This window comes from Coregonus lavaretus, assembly GCF_964263955.1.
Source record: "Coregonus lavaretus genome assembly, chromosome: 26".
Taxonomy (NCBI): Eukaryota; Metazoa; Chordata; class Actinopteri; order Salmoniformes; family Salmonidae; genus Coregonus; species Coregonus lavaretus.
This window is the reverse complement of record NC_140013.1, coordinates 46357656-46380543: the sequence shown is the minus strand read 5'-3', so window position 1 is coordinate 46380543 and position 22888 is coordinate 46357656. Positions and strand designations below refer to the sequence as shown.

Below are 22888 nucleotides of genomic sequence, written 5' to 3'. Positions count from 1 at the left end.
GAGGAGACGAGAGTAGGAGTTGGGGAGATACAGCGAGGAGACGAGAGGGGGAGAGAAGGAGTTGGGGAGATACAGCGAGGAGACGAGAGTGGGAGTTGGGGAGATACAGCGAGGAGACGAGAGGGGGAGAGAAGGAGCTGGGGAGATACAGCGAGGAGACGAGAGTAGGAGTTGGGGAGATACAGCGAGGAGACGAGAGGGGGAGTTGGGGAGATACAGCGAGGAGACGAGAGGGGGAGTTGGGGAGATACAGCGAGGAGACGAGAGTAGGAGCTGGGGAGATACAGCGAGGAGACGAGAGTAGGAGTTGGGGAGATACAGCGAGGAGACGAGAGGGGGAGTTGGGGAGATACAGCGAGGAGACGAGAGTAGGAGCTGGGGAGATACAGCGAGGAGACGAGAGTAGGAGTTGGGGAGATACAGCGAGGAGACGAGAGGGGGAGTTGGGGAGATACAGCGAGGAGACGAGAGTAGGAGTTGGGGAGATACAGCGAGGAGACGAGAGTGGGAGTTGGGGAGATACAGCGAGGAGACGAGAGGGGGAGAGAAGGAGCTGGGGAGATACAGCGAGGAGACGAGAGTAGGAGTTGGGGAGATACAGCGAGGAGACGAGAGGGGGAGTTGGGGAGATACAGCGAGGAGACGAGAGTGGGAGTTGGGGAGATACAGCGAGGAGACGAGAGTAGGAGTTAGGGAGATACAGCGATGAGACGAGAGTAGGAGTTGGGGAGATACAGCGAGGAGACGAGAGGGGGAGTTGCCTCAATGAGATCCAAATGGTAGAAAAAGGAGATTCTAAACTGACCAGGACTGACCTCCAACAACACATAAAACCTCACAGAATTCTGCCCAAAAACAATGACAATTTCTCTCAACCAGAGGCCTGATGCCGCCCTTAGATAAGCAGTGCCCACTGTCAAAGGCAGGGTTAGGGTTAGGGCAGGGGTGCCTCTCCAGGGTGCTGTCAAAGGCAGGGTTAGGGTTAGGGCAGGGGTGCCTCTCCAGGGTGCTGTCAAAGGCAGGGTTAGGGTTAGGGCAGGGGTGCCTCTCCAGGGTGCTGTCAAAGGCAGGGGTGCAAAATATTTTGGTTGTCCATTCCTAGCGCGCCTCTCCAGGCTGCTGTTAGAGAGACCTCTCTGTTGAGCTCCACCAATGTTCCGTCAAAAAAAGTATCTAACAAAAATCCTGTAGCAGATATAGGATATGGTAGAAAGAGTATGTGCCCTTTTCTGAAGCCTACAGCCTGGAGATAAAATGTATAACAATGTAATGAGACGGACACTTTTTACATCATGAGGTTTCTCCGATCAAAAGCCTAACCTAAATGGCACTCAATCAAATAAAACATGAGCTGTCATGTTAACAAACAACATCCTAAAAACAGGACAGGTCAAAGTAACATGGACAATATGGAATGGACAATCACAACTGCTGTCCAGGAGTTTCACCCCGTTGTCATGATCAATAATCAGTGATCTGATCAGTTCTAACATTGATCAGTGGTTTCAACTTTATATCCATAAATGTTTTACAAGCTGATCATAGCTAAAAAATAAAGTACTTCTGCATTTCCCGCTGTGTAAACACATTGCAAATAATCTCGTGATAACGCCTGATAAAGTTGGGTAGCTGATATTCAGAGCTTAAATAGCCAAATTGATTAGTCACAGGAATCAGGACTAGTAAAGCCAATGCAACACCTGTTTTCCAACCGGTGGTCCCACCACATGGATGGACATTCATAACATTCCATTGATATGGTAGTAAGTACGAGCCGACATCTTTTTTTGGTCCTGTCCGGATGTCGTTTTTTTGGTGTTTTATAAACGGTAGACTTACCACAGATGGGCACTCATAAAATTCAATTTCAAGCAACACTGTAGGCTACACCTTAGTAAGCACGGACTGACCCCTTTTGGACGTTTTGGTGCAGTTCCGGACCAGCCTTGATTTCCACATCCACGGACATTGGTTTTTGGTCCGGTCCTGACAAAATCTGAACCAATCAGACGTTGATAAATGACTTATGTTCACCTTCCATTCAGAACCCAAAATGAGCCTGATTTCAACATCCGGAAAATACTGATTTTCAACGTCTGGAAAAGATGCCTTTTCAAAGTCCTGGAAAATATGTATTTTAAACATATGGAAAATACATTTTCACCTTTCATTAAGAACCTAAATTGAACCCAAATTCAACGTCTAGACATTTTCAATGTCATTTTGCTTACTGGGAATATCCTAGTTTTGCACGGGGGGGGGGGGGGGGTCTCGCCTATGGCAGCAGAATGGCAAGGACTGGCCCTGGGTAGAGGGAGAGAGGAGAGGTAGAGAGGAGAGGGAGAGAGGAGAGGTAAAGAGGAGAGGGAGAGAGGAGAGGTAAAGAGGAGAGGGAAGAGGGGGAGAGGTATAGAGGGAAGAGGGGGAGAGGAGAGGTATAGAGGGAGAGGGAGAGAGGAGAGGGAGAGGGAGAGAGGAGAGGGAGAGGGAGAGAGGAGAGAGGAGAGGTAGAGAGGAGAGGGAGAGAGGAGAGGTAGAGAGGAGAGGGAGAGGGGGAGAGGGAGAGAGGAGAGGTAGAGAGGAGAGAGAGAGGTAGAGAGGAGAGGGAGAGGTAGAGAGGAGAGAGGAGAGGTAGAGAGGAGAGGTAGAGAGGAGAGGGAGAGGTAGAGAGGAGAGAGAGAGGTAGAGAGGAGAGGGAGAGGGGAGAGGTAAAGAGGAGAGGGAGAGAGGAGAGGTAAAGAGGTAAAGAGGAGAGGGAGAGAGGAGAGAGGAGAGGGAAGAGGAGAGGTATAGAGGGAAGAGAGGGAGAGGAGAGGTATAGAGGGAGAGGGAGAGAGGAGAGGGAGAGAGGAGAGGGAGAAGTAGAGAGGAGAGAGGTAGAGGTAGAGGTAGAGGGAGAGAGGAGAGGGAGAGGTAGAGAGGTATAGAGGAGGGGGAGAGAGGAGAGAGGAGGGGGAGAGAGGAGGGGGAGAGAGGAGAGGGAGAGAGGAGAGAGGAGAGGTAGAGGTAGAGAGGAGAGGGAGAGAGGAGAGGGAGAAAGGAGAGGGAGAGGTATAGATGAGAGGTATAGAGGAGAGGTAGAGAGGAGAGGGAGAGAGGGAGAGAGGAGAGGGAGAGAGGAGAGAGGAGAGGGAAAGGTAGAGAGGAGAGAGAGAGAGGAGAGGTAGAGAGGAGAGAGAGAGGTATAGAGGAGGGGGAGAGAGGAGAGAGGAGGGGGGAGAGGAGAGAGGAGGGGGAGAGAGGAAAGAGGAGCGAGGAGAGGTAGAGAGGAGAGGTAGAGGTATAGAGGAGAGGTAGAGGAGAGGGAGAGAGGTATAGAGGAGAGAGGAGAGAGGAGCGGGAGAGAGGTATAGAGGAGAGGGAGAGAGGAGAGGTGTAGAGAAGAGAGGGAGAGAGGAGAGGTGTAGAGAAGAGAGGGAGAGAGGAGAGGTGTAGAGAAGAGAGGGAGAGAGGAGAGGGAGAGCGGAAGAGAGGAGAGGTAGAGAGGAGAGAGGAGAGGTAGAGAGGAGAGAGGAGAGGTAGAGAGGAGAGAGGAGAGGTAGAGAGGAGAGGTAGAGAGGAGAGGGAGAGAGGAGAGGGGTAGAGAGGTAGAGGTAGAGGTAGAGAGGAGAGAGGAGAGGTAGAGAGGAGAGGAGAGGAGAGGAGAGGAGAGGAGAGGAGAGGAGAGGAGAGGAGAGGAGAGGAGAGGAGAGGAGAGGAGAGGAGAGGAGAGGAGAGGAGAGGGAGAGAGGAGAGGTAGAGAGGAGAGGTATAGAGGAGAGGTAGAGAGGAGAGGTAGAGAGGAGAGAGAGAGGTAGAGAGGAGAGGTAAAGAGGAGAGGTAAAGAGGAGAGGGAGAGAGGAGAGAGGAGAGGGAAGAGGGGGAGAGGTATAGAGGGAAGAGGGGGAGAGGAGAGGTATAGAGGGAAGAGGGGGAGAGGAGAGGTATAGAGGGAGAGGGAGAGAGGAGAGGAGAGGGAGAGAGGAGAGGGAGAGGGAGAGAGGAGAGGTAGAGAGGAGAGAGGAGAGGTAGAGAGGAGAGAGAGGTAGAGAGGAGAGGTAGAGAGGAGAGGTAAAGAGGAGAGGGAGAGAGGAGAGGGAAGAGGGGGAGAGGTATAGAGGGAAGAGGGGGAGAGGAGAGGTATAGAGGGAGAGGGAGAGAGGAGAGGGAGAGGGAGAGAGGAGAGGAAGAGGGAGAGAGGAGAGGTAGAGAGGAGAGAGGAGAGGTAGAGAGGAGAGGGAGAGAGGAGAGGTAGAGAGTAGAGAGAGAGGTAGAGAGGAGAGGGAGAGGGGAGAGGTAAAGAGGAGAGGGAGAGAGGAGAGGTAAAGAGGTAGTAAAGAGGTAAAGAGGAGAGGGAGAGAGGAGAGGGAAGAGGAGAGGTATAGAGGGAAGAGGGGGAGAGGAGAGGTATAGAGGGAGAGGGAGAGAGGAGAGGTAAAGAGGTAAAGAGGAGAGGGAGAGAGGAGAGGTAGAGAGGAGAGGGAGAGAGGAGAGGTAAAGAGGAGAGGGAGAGAGGAGAGGTAAAGAGGTAAAGAGGAGAGGGAGAGAGGAGAGGTAAAGAGATAAAGAGGAGAGGGAGAGAGGATAGGGAAGAGGAGAGGTATAGAGGGAAGAGGGGGAGAGGAGAGGTATAGAGGGAGAGGGAGAGAGGAGAGGGAGAGAGGAGAGGTAGAAGTAGAGAGGAGAGAGGTAGAGGTAGAGGTAGAGAGGAGAGGGAGAGGTAGAGAGGAGAGGGAGAGGTAGAGAGGTAGAGAGGTATAGAGGAGGGGGAGAGAGGAGAGAGGAGGGGGAGAGAGGAGAGAGGAGGGGGAGAGAGGAAAGAGGAGCGAGGAGAGGGAGAGAGGAGAGGGAGAGAGGAGAGAGGAGAGGTAGAGGTAGAGAGGAGAGGGAGAGAGGAGAGGGAGAGGTAGAGGTATAGATGAGAGGTATAGAGGAGAGGTAGAGAGGAGAGGGAGAGAGGGAGAGAGGAGAGGGAGAGAGGAGAGAGGAGAGGGAGAGGGAGAGAGGAGAGGGAGAGAGGAGAGAGGAGAGGGAGAGGTAGAGAGGAGAGGGAGAGAGGTATAGAGGAGGGGGAGAGAGGAGAGAGGAGGGGGAGAGAGGCGAGAGGAGGGGGAGAGAGGAAAGAGGAGCGAGGAGAGGTAGAGAGGAGAGGTAGAGAGGAGAGGGAGAGAGGAGAGGTAGAGGTATAGAGGAGAGGTAGAGAGGAGAGGGAGAGAGGTATAGAGGAGAGAGGAGAGGTGTAGAGAAGAGAGGGAGAGAGGAGAGGTGTAGAGAAGAGAGGGAGAGAGGAGAGGTGTAGAGAAGAGAGGGAGAGAGGAGAGGTGTAGAGAAGAGAGGGAGAGAGGAGAGGTGTAGAGAAGAGAGGGAGAGAGGAGAGGGAGAGCGGAAGAGAGGAGAGGTAGAGAGGAGAGAGGAGAGGTAGAGAGGAGAGAGGAGAGGGGTAGAGAGGTAGAGGGAGAGGGGTAGAGAGGTAGAGGGAGAGAGGAGAGGGAGAGAGGTATAGAGGAGACGGAGAGAGATAGAGGTAGAGAGGAAAGGTAGAGAGGAGAGAGGTAGAGGTAGAGGTAGAGGTAGAGGAGAGGAGAGGAGAGGAGAGGAGAGGAGAGGAGAGGAGAGGAGAGGAGAGGAGAGGAGAGGAGAGGAGAGGAGAGGAGAGGAGAGGAGAGGTAGAGAGGAGAGGTAGAGAGGAGAGGAGAGGAGAGGAGAGGAGAGGAGAGGAGAGGAGAGGAGAGGAGAGGAGAGGAGAGGAGAGGAGAGGAGAGGAGAGGAGAGAGGAGAGGGGTAGAGAGGAAAGGGAGAGAGGAGAGAGGAAAGGGAGAGAGGAGAGAGGAAGAGAGGAAGAGAGGAAGAGATGAAGAGAGGTAGAGAGGTAGAGAGGTAGAGAGGTAGAGAGGTAGAGAGGTAGAGAGGTAGAGAGGTAGAGAGGTAGAGAGGTAGAGAGGAGAGGAGAGGAGAGGAGAGGAGAGGAGAGGAGAGGAGAGGAGAGGAGAGGAGAGGAGAGGAGAGGAGAGGAGAGGAGAGGAGAGGAGTAGAGAGGGAGAGGTAGAGAGGAGAGGAGAGGAGATGGAGAGGTAGAGGTAGAGGTAGAGGAGAGGTAGAGGTAGAGGAGAGGTAGAGAGGAGAGGTAGAGAGGATAGGTAGAGAGGAGAGGTAGAGAGGAGAGGTAGAGAGGAGAGGTAGAGAGGAGAGGGAGAGAGGAGAGGGAGAGGGGGAGAGGGAGAGGGGGAGAGGGAGAGAGGAGAGGGAGAGGGGAGAGGGAGAGGGAGAGAGGGAGAGGGAGAGAGGGAGAGGGAGAAGGAGAGAGGATAGGAGATGGAGAGGTAGAGAGAGAGGAGAGGGAGAGGGGGAGAGGGAGAGGGAGAGAGGATAGGAGATGGAGAGGTAGAGGTAGAGAAGAGGTAGAGAGGAGAGGTAGAGAGGAGAGGGGGAGAGGGAGAGAGGATAGGAGATGGAGAGGTAGAGGTAGAGGAGAGGTAGAGAGGAGAGGTGGAGAGGGAGAGGGAGAGGGAGAGAGGAGAGGTGTAGAGAAGAGAGGTGTAGAGAAGAGAGGGAGAGAGGAGAGGTAGAGAGGAGAGGGAGAGAAGAGAGGGAGAGAGGAGAGGTAGAGAGGAGAGGTGTAGAGGAGAGGTAGAGAGGAGAGGTAGAGAGGAGAGGTAGAGAGGAGAGGAGAGGTAGAGAGGAGAGGTAGAGAGGAGAGGTAGAGAGGAGAGGGAGAGGTAGAGAGGAGAGGTAGAGAGGAGAGGGAGAGGTAGAGAGGAGAGGTAGAGAGGAGAGGTAGAGAGGAGAGGTAGAGAGGAGAGGTAGAGAGGAGAGGGAGAGGTAGAGAGTGAGAGGTAGAGAGTGAGAGAGGAGAGGGAGAGAGGAGAGAGGAGAGGGAGAGAGGAGAGGTATAGGCCCGGGGCATACTGACCTGCTGGAGGAACATCTGGAGTTGTTCCTGGCTGAGGATCATGCTGGAGCCCTGGGGGCCCGTGAAGAGCACCCTGCTCCCGGGGCTGTGCTGCTGGGATAGGTGGGGGATCAGCGTGGTGGACACAGATAAGGACGGAGAGGAAGAGGAGGGGACAGACATGGAGACAGAGGGCCCAGCCTGCATAGAGAGGATGGAGGAGGGCTGCGGGGCTTGTCCAGGGTGGGCTGCCTGGTCTGTAGAACTCCCCAGCACTGGCACACTCTCCCCAGGCTGGCCCTGCGCCATGGCAGCCGCCCCACCCACCCCGCTGCTGGGAACACCCCCTGGCTGCGGCTGCAGAGCGGGTTGCAGGCTGACAGCAGGACTCAAACCTTCTACCTGGCTCAGCATGGCCAGGGAGTTCTGCAGGGGCATGCCCTGGATCACTGTGTGGGCCTGGTGGCCCGTGACCGGGTGGCTCTGGCTCTGGGAGAGGGTAACAGGAATCTGGAAGAGCTGATGTCCCACCCCCATCTGTCCCGGCTGCAGCTGGAGCAGAGGGTGGCCCTGAGACGTCAGCACCTGGCCCAGGTTAATGTTCTGGTGCTGAGCCAGGATCTGGTTGGTTATCAGCTGACCCCCAGGCCCCTGGGAGGTGATGATGTGGCCCCCAGGGTGTTGCGTGAGGATCTGTCCCCCGGCTAGCTGCTGCGGCAGGAGGAACTGGTGGTTCTGCCCCCCCAGCATGATGCTGCCGGGCTGGTTGAGGAGGTGGACACTGAGGGCTTTCCCAGAGGGGTGGTGGGATGCCTGCTGGGGGACCCCCGACTGGGAGGTCAGGACCATGTTAGAGCCAGGCTTGCCTGTCAGGAAGGCTAGATTCTGGGCAGCGGAGACAGGGACCTGCTGAACCCCAAGGGCCTTGTTGGCATCGTTCTGGAGGACGTGGGCCTGGGCCTGCTGCTGCTTGAACAGTTTGGGCTGGATGGCTGCGCCCCCCTGGGGGGGTTTGGGCTGGATGGGGGTCGGGGTTCGCTGGATGATCAGGTTCTGCCCCTGTTGACCCAAGCTTCCAGCAGCAGTCATGGTGCTACTTCCACTGTTAGTGCTGCCGACACACACCGCCGGGCCGTTTAAAGCTGGAGATCCCAGAGTGGCTTTGCCTCCTTGGATCAGAAGTCCCCCTCCCAGTCCGCCCTGCCCCCCTGCCCCCATAGCCTTGGCCAGGATGGGCTGTCCTGACTGGTTCATAGTCATCACAGTGGGCTGGCCCATCACCTGTATCCGCCCCAGTCCCAGGTGTCCTGACTGGCAGCCATTAGGTAGAGCCTGGAGGGTGACGTTACCCAGGCCTGCCACCTGCTGCATACTGATGGCCTGGGCCTTGTTCATGACCTGGGGCCCAAACTGGAGGCCCTGTTGGGCCAGCACCGAGCCCAGAATGTCAGCCGTGGCCTGGGGAGGGGTGCCGGGGGAGCCTGGAGCTCCAGAGAAGATGGGGAGCCCCACCCCCACAGCGGTCCCTCCAGGCCCAGTCAGGCTGTCTGTACAGGGCAGCGTCTGGACCACCTGAGTCAGGCCAGGCATGGTGAGGTCGAAGGAGTCCAGGTCCAACTCTGCCTCGGCCTCCTGCAGGCTCTGCTCTGTAATGTTGGCCTCCGCCAGGCTCTGCTGCAGGATGTCACATGGCTCCATGGCGTTACTACTGCCGTCGCCCGGCGACCCGCCCAGGATGACGTCATCTTCCAGGAAGTCCAGGTCAACGCTGACCCGGGGCAAGCCTGGCTGCTCATTGGACGGCAGCTGGACTGGGGGCAGGACCTCTGGAACGTGGCACTATGAGAGAAGAGGGATTAGGAGGAGAGCTGAATAGAGAGATGAGATGAGAAGGAAGGAAGGGTTTGACACAGGCCTCATACGTGGAGATGTTGACCAGACAGGCCCCCTGAGACCACTATAGTGTTAGGCCTCCTACCAACCAGTGGGGTGAAGAGTGGGAGAGAGATGCATGCTACATGTACATGTATGAATGGAGACAGGAGTGTCAGAGGTCAGAGGTTAGCAGGGGAGGGCCTTTACTCACCCCAACGGCAGAGAAGAAGGAGCTGGAGGGGTCGCTCGAGCCATCCAATAGGTCATCAGTGTCCAGCTACAGACAGACACAGCCAGGAAAGACAGACAGACAGACCAACAGGCCAGAGGGGAGACAGAACAACAGACCAACAGGCCAGAGGGGAGACAGAACAACAGACCAACAGGCCAGAGGGGAGACAGAACAACAGACCAACAGGCCAGAGGGGAGACAGAACGACAGACCAACAGGCCAGAGGGGAGACAGACCAACAGAACAGGCCAGAGGGGAGACAGAACAACAGAACAGGCCAGAGGGGAGACAGAACAACAGAACAGGCCAGAGGGGAGACAGAACAACAGACCAACAGGCCAGAGGGGAGACAGAACAACAGAACAACAGGCCAGAGGGGAGACAGAACGACAGACCAACAGGCCAGAGGGGAGACAGAACAACAGACCAACAGGCCAGAGGGGAGACAGAACAACAGACCAACAGGCCAGAGGGGAGACAGAACAACAGACCAACAGGCCAGAGGGGAGACAGAATAACAGACCAACAGGCCAGAGGGGTGACAGAACAACAGACCAACAGGCCAGAGGGGTGACAGAACAACAGACCAACAGGCCAGAGGGGAGACAGACAAACAGGCCAAAGGGGAGACAGAACAACAGAACAACAGGCCAGAGGGGAGACAGAACAACAGACCAACAGGCCAGAGGGGAGACAGAACAACAGACCAACAGGCCAGAGGGGAGACAGAACAACAGACCAACAGGCCAGAGGGGAGACAGAACAACAGACCAACAGGCCAGAGGGGAGACAGAACAACAGAACAACAGGCCAGAGGGGAGACAGAACAACAGGCCAGAGGGGAGACAGACCAACAGAACAACAGGCCAGAGGGGAGACAGAACAACAGAACAACAGGCCAGAGGGGAGACGCACGCCACAAGGACAGCCAAAAACACAGAGACAGACCGGGATAGAGAGGCAGACAGAGAGAGACAGGCAGACAGAGAGAGACAGGCAGACAGAGACAGACAGGCAGACAGAGAGAGACAGGCAGACAGAGAGAGACAGGCAGACAGAGAGAGACAGGCAGACAGAGAAGGAGAGACAGGCAGACAGAGAGAGACAGGCAGGCAGACAGAGAGAGACAGGCAGGCAGACAGAGAGAGACAGGCAGGCAGGCAGAGACAAACAGGCAGACAGAGTGAGACAGGCAGACAGAGAGAGACAGGCAGACAGAGAGAGACAGGCAGACAGAGAGAGACAGGCAGACAGACAGAGAGAGACAGGCAGGCAGACAGAGAGAGACAGGCAGACAGAGACAGACAGGCAGACAGAGAGAGACAGGCAGGCAGACAGAGAGAGACAGGCAGGCAGACAGAGAGAGACAGGCAGGCAGACAGAGAGAGACAGGCAGACAGACAGAGAGAGACAGGCAGGCAGAGAGAGACAGGCAGACAGAGAGAGACAGGCAGACAGAGAGAGACAGGCAGACAGAGAGAGAGAGAGACAGACAGAGAGAGAGAGACAGGCAGACAGAGAGAGACAGGCAGACAGAGACAAACAGGCAGACAGAGAGAGACAGGCAGGCAGAGAGAGACAGGCAGACAGAGAGAGACAGGCAGGCAGACAGAGAGAGACAGGCAGGCAGACAGAAAGAGACAGGCAGACAGACAGAGAGAGACAGGCAGGCAGAGAGAGACAGGCAGACAGAGAGAGACAGGCAGACAGAGAGAGACAGGCAGGCAGACAGAGAGAGACAGGCAGACAGAGACAAACAGGCAGACAGAGAGAGACAGGCAGACAGAGAGAGACAGGCAGACAGAGACAAACAGGCAGACAGAGACAGGCAGGCAGACAGAGAGAGACAGGCAGGCAGAGAGAGACAGGCAGACAGAGAGAGACAGGCAGGCAGGCAGAGAGAGACAGGCAGGCAGAAAGAGACAGGCAGGCAGAGAGAAACAGGCAGACAGAGAGAGACAGGCAGGCAGACAGAGAGACAGGCAGGCAGACCCACCAGTGACGAGGGGCAGCAAAGTGGTTTAGAGGTGAGAGGGACAGCGAGGGAGGAACAAAACAGAAGCAGAAGAGGACTAGTGTTAGATTAGTACTGGTCATTGTGGATTAATGAAGTGAAAAGACACAGTTGAAATCCTAAAGATCACTCATCTAAAGAGCACTTGTGTATAGAGCACTCGTGTATAGAGCACTCGTGTATAGAGCACTCGTGTAGAGAGCAGTCGTGTATAGAGCACTCGTGTATAGAGCACTCGTGTAAAGAGCACTCGTGTAAAGAGCACTCGTGTATAGAGAACTCGTGTATAGAGCACTCGTGTATAGAGCACTCGTGTATAGAGCACTCGTGTATAGAGCACTCGTGTAAAGAGCACTCGTGTATAGAGCACTCGTGTAAAGAGCACTCGTGTATAGAGCACTCGTGTAAAGAGCACTCGTGTAAAGAGCACTCGTGTAAAGAGCACTCGTGTAAAGAGCACTCGTGTATAGAGCACTCGTGTATAGAGCACTCGTGTAAAGAGCACTCGTGTAAAGAGCACTCGTGTATAGAGCACTCGTGTATAGAGCACTCGTGTATAGAGCACTCGTGTATAGAGCACTCGTGTAAAGAGCACTCGTGTAAAGAGCACTCGTGTAAAGAGCACTCAAAGCAAAAAACCACAAGCAGCAGAAGAGCCCATTGAAACAGAAATACACACATCCCTTTACATCAGTATGGGAGGTGTGTGAGTGGTAGCCAGTGAACTTGTTGAACTAAATGTGTAACTGTCTCCATGCACAACAGAAGTAGCGGTTATCTGGTGCTACTAAGTCTATCTTCAGTATGTCAAGTCAACCATGTCCATCCTCAGTATGTCAAGTCAACCACATCCATCCTCAGTATCACAAGTCAACCACGTCTATCCTCAGTATGTCAAGTCAACCACGTCTATCCTCAGTATGTCAAGTCAACCACGTCCATCCTCAGTATGTCAAGTCAACCACGTCCATCCTCAGTATGTCAAGTCAACCACATCCATCCTCAGTATGTCAAGTCAACCACGTCCATCCTCAGTATGTCAAGTCAACCACGTCCATCCTCAGTATGTCAAGTCAACCACGTCCATCCTCAGTATGTCAAGTCAACCACGTCCATCCTCAGTATGTCAAGTCAACCACATCCATCTTCAGTATGTCAAGTCAACCACGTCCATCCTCAGTATGTCAAGTCAACTACGTCCATCCTCAGTATGTCAAGTCAACTACGTCCATCCTCAGCATGTCAAGTCAACTACGTCCACATCCTCAGTATGTTAAGTCAACCATGTCCATCCTCAGTATGTCAAGTCAACCACATCCATCCTCAGTATCACAAGTCAACCACGTCTATCCTCAGTATGTCAAGTCAACCACGTCTATCCTCAGCATGTCAAGTCAACCACGTCCATCCTCAGTATGTCAAGTCAACCACGTCCATCCTCAGTATGTCAAGTCAACCACATCCATCCTCAGTATGTCAAGTCAACCACGTCCATCCTCAGTATGTCAAGTCAACCACGTCCATCCTCAGTATGTCAAGTCAACCACGTCCATCCTCAGTATGTCAAGTCAACCACATCCATCCTCAGTATGTCAAGTCAACCACATCCATCTTCAGTATGTCAAGTCAATCACGTCCATCCTCAGTATGTCAAGTCAACCACGTCCATCCTCGGTATGTCAAGTCAACTACGTCCATCCTCAGTATGTCAAGTCAACTACGTCCATCCTCAGTATGTCAAGTCAACCACGTCGACATCCTCAGTATGTCAAGTCAACCACGTCTATCTTCAGTATGTCAAGTCAACTACGTCTATCTTCAGTATGTCAAGTCAACCACGTCCATCCTCAGTATGTCAAGTCAACCACATCCATCCTCAGTATGTCAAGTCAACCACGTCCATCTTCAGTATGTCAAGTCAACCACGTCCATCCTCAGTATGTCAAGTCAACCACGTCCATCCTCAGTATGTCAAGTCAACCACATCCATCCTCAGTATGTCAAGTCAACCACGTCCATCCTCAGTATGTCAAGTCAACCACGTCCATCCTCAGTATGTCAAGTCAACCACATCCATCCTCAGTATGTCAAGTCAACCACATCCATCTTCAGTATGTCAAGTCAATCACGTCCATCCTCAGTATGTCAAGTAAACCACGTCCATCCTCAGTATGTCAAGTCAACCACATCCATCCTCAGTATGTCAAGTCAACCACATCCATCTTCAGTATGTCAAGTCAATCACATCCATCCTCAGTATGTCAAGTCAACCACATCCATCCTCAGTATGTCAAGTCAATTACGTCTATCTTCTGTATCACAAGTCAACTACGTCCATCCTCAGTATCACAAGTCAACCACGTCCATCCTCAGTATGTCAAGTCAACTACGTCCATCCTCAGTATGTCAAGTCAACTACGTCCACATCCTCAGTATGTCAAGTCAATTACGCCCATCCTCAGTATGTCAAGTCAACTACGTCCACATCCTCAGTATGTCAAGTCAACTACGTCCACATCCTCAGTATGTCAAGTCAACTACGTCCACATCCTCAGTATGTCAAGTCAACTACGTCCATCCTCAGTATGTCAAGTCAACTACGTCCACATCCTCAGTATGTCAAGTCAACTACGTCCACATCCTCAGTATGTCAAGTCAACTACGTCCATCCTCAGTATGTCAAGTCAACCATGTCCATCCTCAGTATGTCAAGTCAACTACGTCCATCCTCTGTATCACAAGTCAACTACGTCCACATCCTCAGTATGTCAAGTCAACTACGTCCATCCTCAGTATGTCAAGTCAACTACGTCCATCCTCAGTATGTCAAGTCAACCACGTCCATCCTCAGTATGTCAAGTCAACCACGTCCATCCTCAGTATGTCAAGTCAACCACGTCCACATCCTCAGTATGTCAAGTCAACCACGTCCACATCCTCAGTATGTCAAGTCAACTACGTCCACATCCTCAGTATGTCAAGTCAACTACGTCCATCCTGAGTATGTCAAGTCAACTACGTCCACATCCTCAGTATGTCAAGTCAACCACGTCCACATCCTCAGTATGTCAAGTCAACCACGTCCACATCCTCAGTATGTCAAGTCAACTACGTCCACATCCTCAGTATGTCAAGTCAACTACGTCCATCCTGAGTATGTCAAGTCAACTACGTCCACATCCTCAGTATGTCAAGTCAACCACGTCCACATCCTCAGTATGTCAAGTCAACCACGTCCACATCCTCAGTATGTCAAGTCAACTACGTCCACATCCTCAGTATGTCAAGTCAACTACGTCCATCCTGAGTATGTCAAGTCAACTACGTCCATCCTGAGTATGTCAAGTCAACTACGTCCACATCCTCAGTATGTCAAGTCAACCACGTCCACATCCTCAGTATGTCAAGTCAACTACGTCCACATCCTGAGTATGTCAAGTCAACTACGTCCATCCTGAGTATGTCAAGTCAACTACGTCCACATCCTCAGTATGTCAAGTCAACCACGTCCACATCCTCAGTATGTCAAGTCAACCACGTCCACATCCTCAGTATGTCAAGTCAACTACATCCATCCTCAGTATGTCAAGTCAACCACGTCCATCCTCAGTATGTCAAGTCAACCACATCCATCCTCAGTATGTCAAGTCAACCACATCCATCTTCAGTATGTCAAGTCAATCACGTCCATCCTCAGTATGTCAAGTCAACCACATCCATCCTCAGTATGTCAAGTCAACCACGTCCATCCTCAGTATGTCAAGTCAACCACGTCCATCCTCAGTATGTCAAGTCAACCACATCCATCCTCAGTATGTCAAGTCAACCACATCCATCTTCAGTATGTCAAGTCAATCACGTCCATCCTCAGTATGTCAAGTCAACCACATCCATCCTCAGTATGTCAAGTCAACCACGTCCATCCTCAGTATGTCAAGTAAACCACGTCCATCCTCAGTATGTCAAGTCAACCACATCCATCCTCAGTATGTCAAGTCAACCACATCCAACTTCAGTATGTCAAGTCAATCACATCCATCCTCAGTATGTCAAGTCAACCACATCCATCCTCAGTATGTCAAGTCAATTACGTCTATCTTCTGTATCACAAGTCAACTACGTCCATCCTCAGTATCACAAGTCAACCACGTCCATCCTCAGTATGTCAAGTCAACTACGTCCATCCTCAGTATGTCAAGTCAACTACGTCCACATCCTAAGTATGTCAAGTCAACCACGTCCATCCTCAGTATGTCAAGTCAACTACGTCCACATCCTCAGTATGTCAAGTCAATTACGCCCATCCTCAGTATGTCAAGTCAACTACGTCCACATCCTCAGTATGTCAAGTCAACTACGTCCACATCCTCAGTATGTCAAGTCAACTACGTCCACATCCTCAGTATGTCAAGTCAACTACGTCCATCCTCAGTATGTCAAGTCAACTACGTCCACATCCTCAGTATGTCAAGTCAACTACGTCCATCCTGAGTATGTCAAGTCAACTACGTCCACATCCTCAGTATGTCAAGTCAACCACGTCCACATCCTCAGTATGTCAAGTCAACCACGTCCACATCCTCAGTATGTCAAGTCAACTACGTCCACATCCTCAGTATGTCAAGTCAACTACGTCCATCCTGAGTATGTCAAGTCAACTACGTCCACATCCTCAGTATGTCAAGTCAACCACGTCCACATCCTCAGTATGTCAAGTCAACCACGTCCAAATCCTCAGTATGTCAAGTCAACTACGTCCACATCCTCAGTATGTCAAGTCAACTACGTCCATCCTGAGTATGTCAAGTCAACTACGTCCACATCCTCAGTATGTCAAGTCAACCATGTCCACATCCTCAGTATGTCAAGTCAACCACGTCCACATCCTCAGTATGTCAAGTCAACTACGTCCACATCCTCAGTATGTCAAGTCAACTACGTCCATCCTGAGTATGTCAAGTCAACTACGTCCATCCTGAGTATGTCAAGTCAACTACGTCCACATCCTCAGTATGTCAAGTCAACCACGTCCACATCCTCAGTATGTCAAGTCAACTACGTCCACATCCTGAGTATGTCAAGTCAACTACGTCCATCCTGAGTATGTCAAGTCAACTACGTCCACATCCTCAGTATGTCAAGTCAACCACGTCCACATCCTCAGTATGTCAAGTCAACCACGTCCACATCCTCAGTATGTCAAGTCAACTACGTCCATCCTCAGTATGTCAAGTCAACCACGTCCATCCTCAGTATGTCAAGTCAACCACATCCATCCTCAGTATGTCAAGTCAACCACATCCATCTTCAGTATGTCAAGTCAATCACGTCCATCCTCAGTATGTCAAGTCAACCACATCCATCCTCAGTATGTCAAGTCAACCACGTCCATCCTCAGTATGTCAAGTCAACCACGTCCATCCTCAGTATGTCAAGTCAACCACGTCCATCCTCAGTATGTCAAGTCAACCACATCCATCCTCAGTATGTCAAGTCAACCACATCCATCTTCAGTATGTCAAGTCAATCACGTCCATCCTCAGTATGTCAAGTCAACCACATCCATCCTCAGTATGTCAAGTCAACCACGTCCATCCTCAGTATGTCAAGTAAACCACGTCCATCCTCAGTATGTCAAGTCAACCACATCCATCCTCAGTATGTCAAGTCAACCACATCCAACTTCAGTATGTCAAGTCAACCACATCCATCCTCAGTATGTCAAGTCAACTACGTCCATCCTCAGTATGTCAAGTCAACTACGTCCACATCCTCAGTATGTCAAGTCAACTACGTCCATCCTCAGTATGTCAAGTCAACTACGTCCACATCCTAAGTATGTCAAGTCAACCACGTCCATCCTCAGTATGTCAAGTCAACTACGTCCATCCTCAGTATGTCAAGTCAACTACGTCCACATCCTCAGTATGTCAAGTCAATTACGCCCATCCTCAGTATGTCAAGTCAACTACGTCCACATCCTCAGTATGTCAAGTCAACTACGTCCACATCCTCAGTATGTCAAGTCAACTACGTCCACATCCTCAGTATGTCAAGTCAACTACGTCCATCCTCAGTATGTCAAGTCAACTACGTCCACATCCTCAGTATGTCAAGTCAACTACGTCCATCCTGAGTATGTCAAGTCAACTACGTCCACATCCTCAGTATGTCAAGTCAACCACGTCCACATCCTCAGTATGTCAAGTCAACCACGTCCACATCCTCAGTATGTCAAGTCAACTACGTCCACATCCTCAGTATGTCAAGTCAACTACGTCCATCCTGAGTATGTCAAGTCAACTACGTCCATCCTCAGTATGTCAAGTCAACCACGTCCACATCCTCAGTATGTCAAGTCAACCACGTCCACATCCTCAGTATGTCAAGTCAACTACGTCCACATCCTCAGTATGTCAAGTCAACTACGTCCATCCTGAGTATGTCAAGTCAACTACGTCCACATCCTCAGTATGTCAAGTCAACCACGTCCACATCCTCAGTATGTCAAGTCAACCACGTCCACATCCTCAGTATGTCAAGTCAACTACGTCCACATCCTCAGTATGTCAAGTCAACTACGTCCATCCTGAGTATGTCAAGTCAACTACGTCCATCCTGAGTATGTCAAGTCAACTACGTCCACATCCTCAGTATGTCAAGTCAACCACGTCCACATCCTCAGTATGTCAAGTCAACTACGTCCACATCCTGAGTATGTCAAGTCAACTACGTCCATCCTGAGTATGTCAAGTCAACTACGTCCACATCCTCAGTATGTCAAGTCAACCACGTCCACATCCTCAGTATGTCAAGTCAACCACGTCCACATCCTCAGTATGTCAAGTCAACTACGTCCATCCTAAGTATGTCAAGTCAACCACGTCCATCCTCAGTATGTCAAGTCAACCACATCCATCCTCAGTATGTCAAGTCAACCACATCCATCTTCAGTATGTCAAGTCAATCACGTCCATCCTCAGTATGTCAAGTCAACCACATCCATCCTCAGTATGTCAAGTCAACCACGTCCATCCTCAGTATGTCAAGTCAACCACGTCCATCCTCAGTATGTCAAGTCAACCACATCCATCCTCAGTATGTCAAGTCAACCACATCCATCTTCAGTATGTCAAGTCAATCACGTCCATCCTCAGTATGTCAAGTCAACCACATCCATCCTCAGTATGTCAAGTCAACCACGTCCATCCTCAGTATGTCAAGTAAACCACGTCCATCCTCAGTATGTCAAGTCAACCACATCCATCCTCAGTATGTCAAGTCAACCACATCCAACTTCAGTATGTCAAGTCAATCACATCCATCCTCAGTATGTCAAGTCAACTACGTCCATCCTGAGTATGTCAAGTCAACTACGTCCACATCCTCAGTATGTCAAGTCAACAACGTCCACATCCTCAGTATGTCAAGTCAACCACGTCCACATCCTCAGTATGTCAAGTCAACTACGTCCATCCTCAGTATGTCAAGTCAACCACGTCCATCCTCAGTATGTCAAGTCAACCACATCCATCCTCAGTATGTCAAGTCAACCACATCCATCTTCAGTATGTCAAGTCAATCACGTCCATCCTCAGTATGTCAAGTCAACCACATCCATCCTCAGTATGTCAAGTCAACCACGTCCATCCTCAGTATGTCAAGTCAACCACGTCCATCCTCAGTATGTCAAGTCAACCACATCCATCCTCAGTATGTCAAGTCAACCACATCCATCTTCAGTATGTCAAGTCAATCACGTCCATCCTCAGTATGTCAAGTCAACCACATCCATCCTCAGTATGTCAAGTCAACTACGTCCATCCTCAGTATGTCAAGTCAACTACGTCCACATCCTCAGTATGTCAAGTCAACTACGTCCACATCCTCAGTATGTCAAGTCAACTACGTCCATCCTCAGTATGTCAAGTCAACCACGTCCATCCTCTGTATCACAAGTCAACTACGTCCACATCCTCAGTATGTCAAGTCAACTACGTCCACATCCTCAGTATGTCAAGTCAACTACGTCCATCCTCAGTATGTCAAGTCAACTACGTCCATCCTCAGTATGTCAAGTCAACCACGTCCATCCTCAGTATGTCAAGTCAACCACGTCCATCCTCAGTATGTCAAGTCAACTACGTCCACATCCTCAGTATGTCAAGTCAACTACGTCCATCCTCAGTATGTCAAGTCAACCACGTCCATCCTCTGTATCACAAGTCAACTACGTCCACATCCTCAGTATGTCAAGTCAACTACGTCCACATCCTCAGTATGTCAAGTCAACTACGTCCATCCTCAGTATGTCAAGTCAACTACGTCCATCCTCAGTATGTCAAGTCAACCACGTCCACATCCTCAGTATGTCAAGTCAACTACGTCCACATCCTGAGTATGTCAAGTCAACTACGTCCATCCTGAGTATGTCAAGTCAACTACGTCCACATCCTCAGTATGTCAAGTCAACCACGTCCACATCCTCAGTATGTCAAGTCAACCACGTCCACATCCTCAGTATGTCAAGTCAACTACGTCCATCCTCAGTATGTCAAGTCAACCACGTCCATCCTCAGTATGTCAAGTCAACCACATCCATCCTCAGTATGTCAAGTCAACCACATCCATCTTCAGTATGTCAAGTCAATCACGTCCATCCTCAGTATGTCAAGTCAACCACATCCATCCTCAGTATGTCAAGTCAACCACGTCCATCCTCAGTATGTCAAGTCAACCACGTCCATCCTCAGTATGTCAAGTCAACCACGTCCATCCTCAGTATGTCAAGTCAACCACATCCATCCTCAGTATGTCAAGTCAACCACATCCATCTTCAGTATGTCAAGTCAATCACGTCCATCCTCAGTATGTCAAGTCAACCACATCCATCCTCAGTATGTCAAGTCAACCACGTCCATCCTCAGTATGTCAAGTAAACCACGTCCATCCTCAGTATGTCAAGTCAACCACATCCATCCTCAGTATGTCAAGTCAACCACATCCAACTTCAGTATGTCAAGTCAACCACATCCATCCTCAGTATGTCAAGTCAACTACGTCCATCCTCAGTATGTCAAGTCAACTACGTCCACATCCTCAGTATGTCAAGTCAACTACGTCCATCCTCAGTATGTCAAGTCAACTACGTCCACATCCTAAGTATGTCAAGTCAACCACGTCCATCCTCAGTATGTCAAGTCAACTACGTCCATCCTCAGTATGTCAAGTCAACTACGTCCACATCCTCAGTATGTCAAGTCAATTACGCCCATCCTCAGTATGTCAAGTCAACTACGTCCACATCCTCAGTATGTCAAGTCAACTACGTCCACATCCTCAGTATGTCAAGTCAACTACGTCCACATCCTCAGTATGTCAAGTCAACTACGTCCATCCTCAGTATGTCAAGTCAACTACGTCCACATCCTCAGTATGTCAAGTCAACTACGTCCATCCTGAGTATGTCAAGTCAACTACGTCCACATCCTCAGTATGTCAAGTCAACCACGTCCACATCCTCAGTATGTCAAGTCAACCACGTCCACATCCTCAGTATGTCAAGTCAACTACGTCCACATCCTCAGTATGTCAAGTCAACTACGTCCATCCTGAGTATGTCAAGTCAACTACGTCCACATCCTCAGTATGTCAAGTCAACCACGTCCACATCCTCAGTATGTCAAGTCAACCACGTCCACATCCTCAGTATGTCAAGTCAACTACGTCCACATCCTCAGTATGTCAAGTCAACTACGTCCATCCTGAGTATGTCAAGTCAACTACGTCCACATCCTCAGTATGTCAAGTCAACCACGTCCACATCCTCAGTATGTCAAGTCAACCACGTCCACATCCTCAGTATGTCAAGTCAACTACGTCCACATCCTCAGTATGTCAAGTCAACTACGTCCATCCTGAGTATGTCAAGTCAACTACGTCCATCCTGAGTATGTCAAGTCAACTACGTCCACATCCTCAGTATGTCAAGTCAACCACGTCCACATCCTCAGTATGTCAAGTCAACTACGTCCACATCCTGAGTATGTCAAGTCAACTACGTCCATCCTGAGTATGTCAAGTCAACTACGTCCACATCCTCAGTATGTCAAGTCAACCACGTCCACATCCTCAGTATGTCAAGTCAACCACGTCCACATCCTCAGTATGTCAAGTCAACTACGTCCATCCTAAGTATGTCAAGTCAACCACGTCCATCCTCAGTATGTCAAGTCAACCACATCCATCCTCAGTATGTCAAGTCAACCACATCCATCTTCAGTATGTCAAGTCAATCACGTCCATCCTCAGTATGTCAAGTCAACCACATCCATCCTCAGTATGTCAAGTCAACCACGTCCATCCTCAGTATGTCAAGTCAACCACGTCCATCCTCAGTATGTCAAGTCAACCACATCCATCCTCAGTATGTCAAGTCAACCACATCCATCTTCAGTATGTCAAGTCAATCACGTCCATCCTCAGTATGTCAAGTCAACCACATCCATCCTCAGTATGTCAAGTCAACCACGTCCATCCTCAGTATGTCAAGTAAACCACGTCCATCCTCAGTATGTCAAGTCAACCACATCCATCCTCAGTATGTCAAGTCAACCACATCCAACTTCAGTATGTCAAGTCAATCACATCCATCCTCAGTATGTCAAGTCAACTACGTCCATCCTGAGTATGTCAAGTCAACTACGTCCACATCCTCAGTATGTCAAGTCAACAACGTCCACATCCTCAGTATGTCAAGTCAACCACGTCCACATCCTCAGTATGTCAAGTCAACTACGTCCATCCTCAGTATGTCAAGTCAACCACGTCCATCCTCAGTATGTCAAGTCAACCACATCCATCCTCAGTATGTCAAGTCAACCACATCCATCTTCAGTATGTCAAGTCAATCACGTCCATCCTCAGTATGTCAAGTCAACCACATCCATCCTCAGTATGTCAAGTCAACCACGTCCATCCTCAGTATGTCAAGTCAACCACGTCCATCCTCAGTATGTCAAGTCAACCACATCCATCCTCAGTATGTCAAGTCAACCACATCCATCTTCAGTATGTCAAGTCAATCACGTCCATCCTCAGTATGTCAAGTCAACCACATCCATCCTCAGTATGTCAAGTCAACTACGTCCATCCTCAGTATGTCAAGTCAACTACGTCCACATCCTCAGTATGTCAAGTCAACTACGTCCACATCCTCAGTATGTCAAGTCAACTACGTCCATCCTCAGTATGTCAAGTCAACCACGTCCATCCTCTGTATCACAAGTCAACTACGTCCACATCCTCAGTATGTCAAGTCAACTACGTCCACATCCTCAGTATGTCAAGTCAACTACGTCCATCCTCAGTATGTCAAGTCAACTACGTCCATCCTCAGTATGTCAAGTCAACCACGTCCATCCTCAGTATGTCAAGTCAACCACGTCCATCCTCAGTATGTCAAGTCAACTACGTCCACATCCTCAGTATGTCAAGTCAACTACGTCCATCCTCAGTATGTCAAGTCAACCACGTCCATCCTCTGTATCACAAGTCAACTACGTCCACATCCTCAGTATGTCAAGTCAACTACGTCCACATCCTCAGTATGTCAAGTCAACTACGTCCATCCTCAGTATGTCAAGTCAACTACGTCCATCCTCAGTATGTCAAGTCAACCACGTCCATCCTCAGTATGTCAAGTCAACCACGTCCATCCTCAGTATGTCAAGTCAACCACGTCCACATCCTCAGTATGTCAGGTCAACCACGTCCACATCCTCAGTATGTCAAGTCAACTACGTCCACATCCTCAGTATGTCAAGTCAACTTCGTCCATCCTGAGTATGTCAAGTCAACTACGTCCACATCCTCAGTATGTCAAGTCAACCACGTCCAC

At 50.5% G+C, this 22888-nt stretch overlaps 1 protein-coding gene across 1 annotated transcript in view; it reads right to left on the bottom strand.

Annotated features, from left to right (window-relative positions):
- Positions 1-22888, bottom strand: part of LOC311102060 (uncharacterized protein) — a gene marked incomplete at its 3' end in the record, with an annotated part of 55916 nt that overhangs the window by 1635 nt on the left and 31393 nt on the right. The window contains exons 4-6 of the mRNA XM_084143277.1: positions 8955-9020; positions 6890-8707; positions 184-375 (exon numbers count right to left, since the gene is read on the bottom strand). Of these exons, the coding sequence (XP_083999403.1) occupies positions 184-375; positions 6890-8707; positions 8955-9020 (2076 nt within the window). The remainder of the gene's footprint in view (positions 1-183; positions 376-6889; positions 8708-8954; positions 9021-22888) is intronic.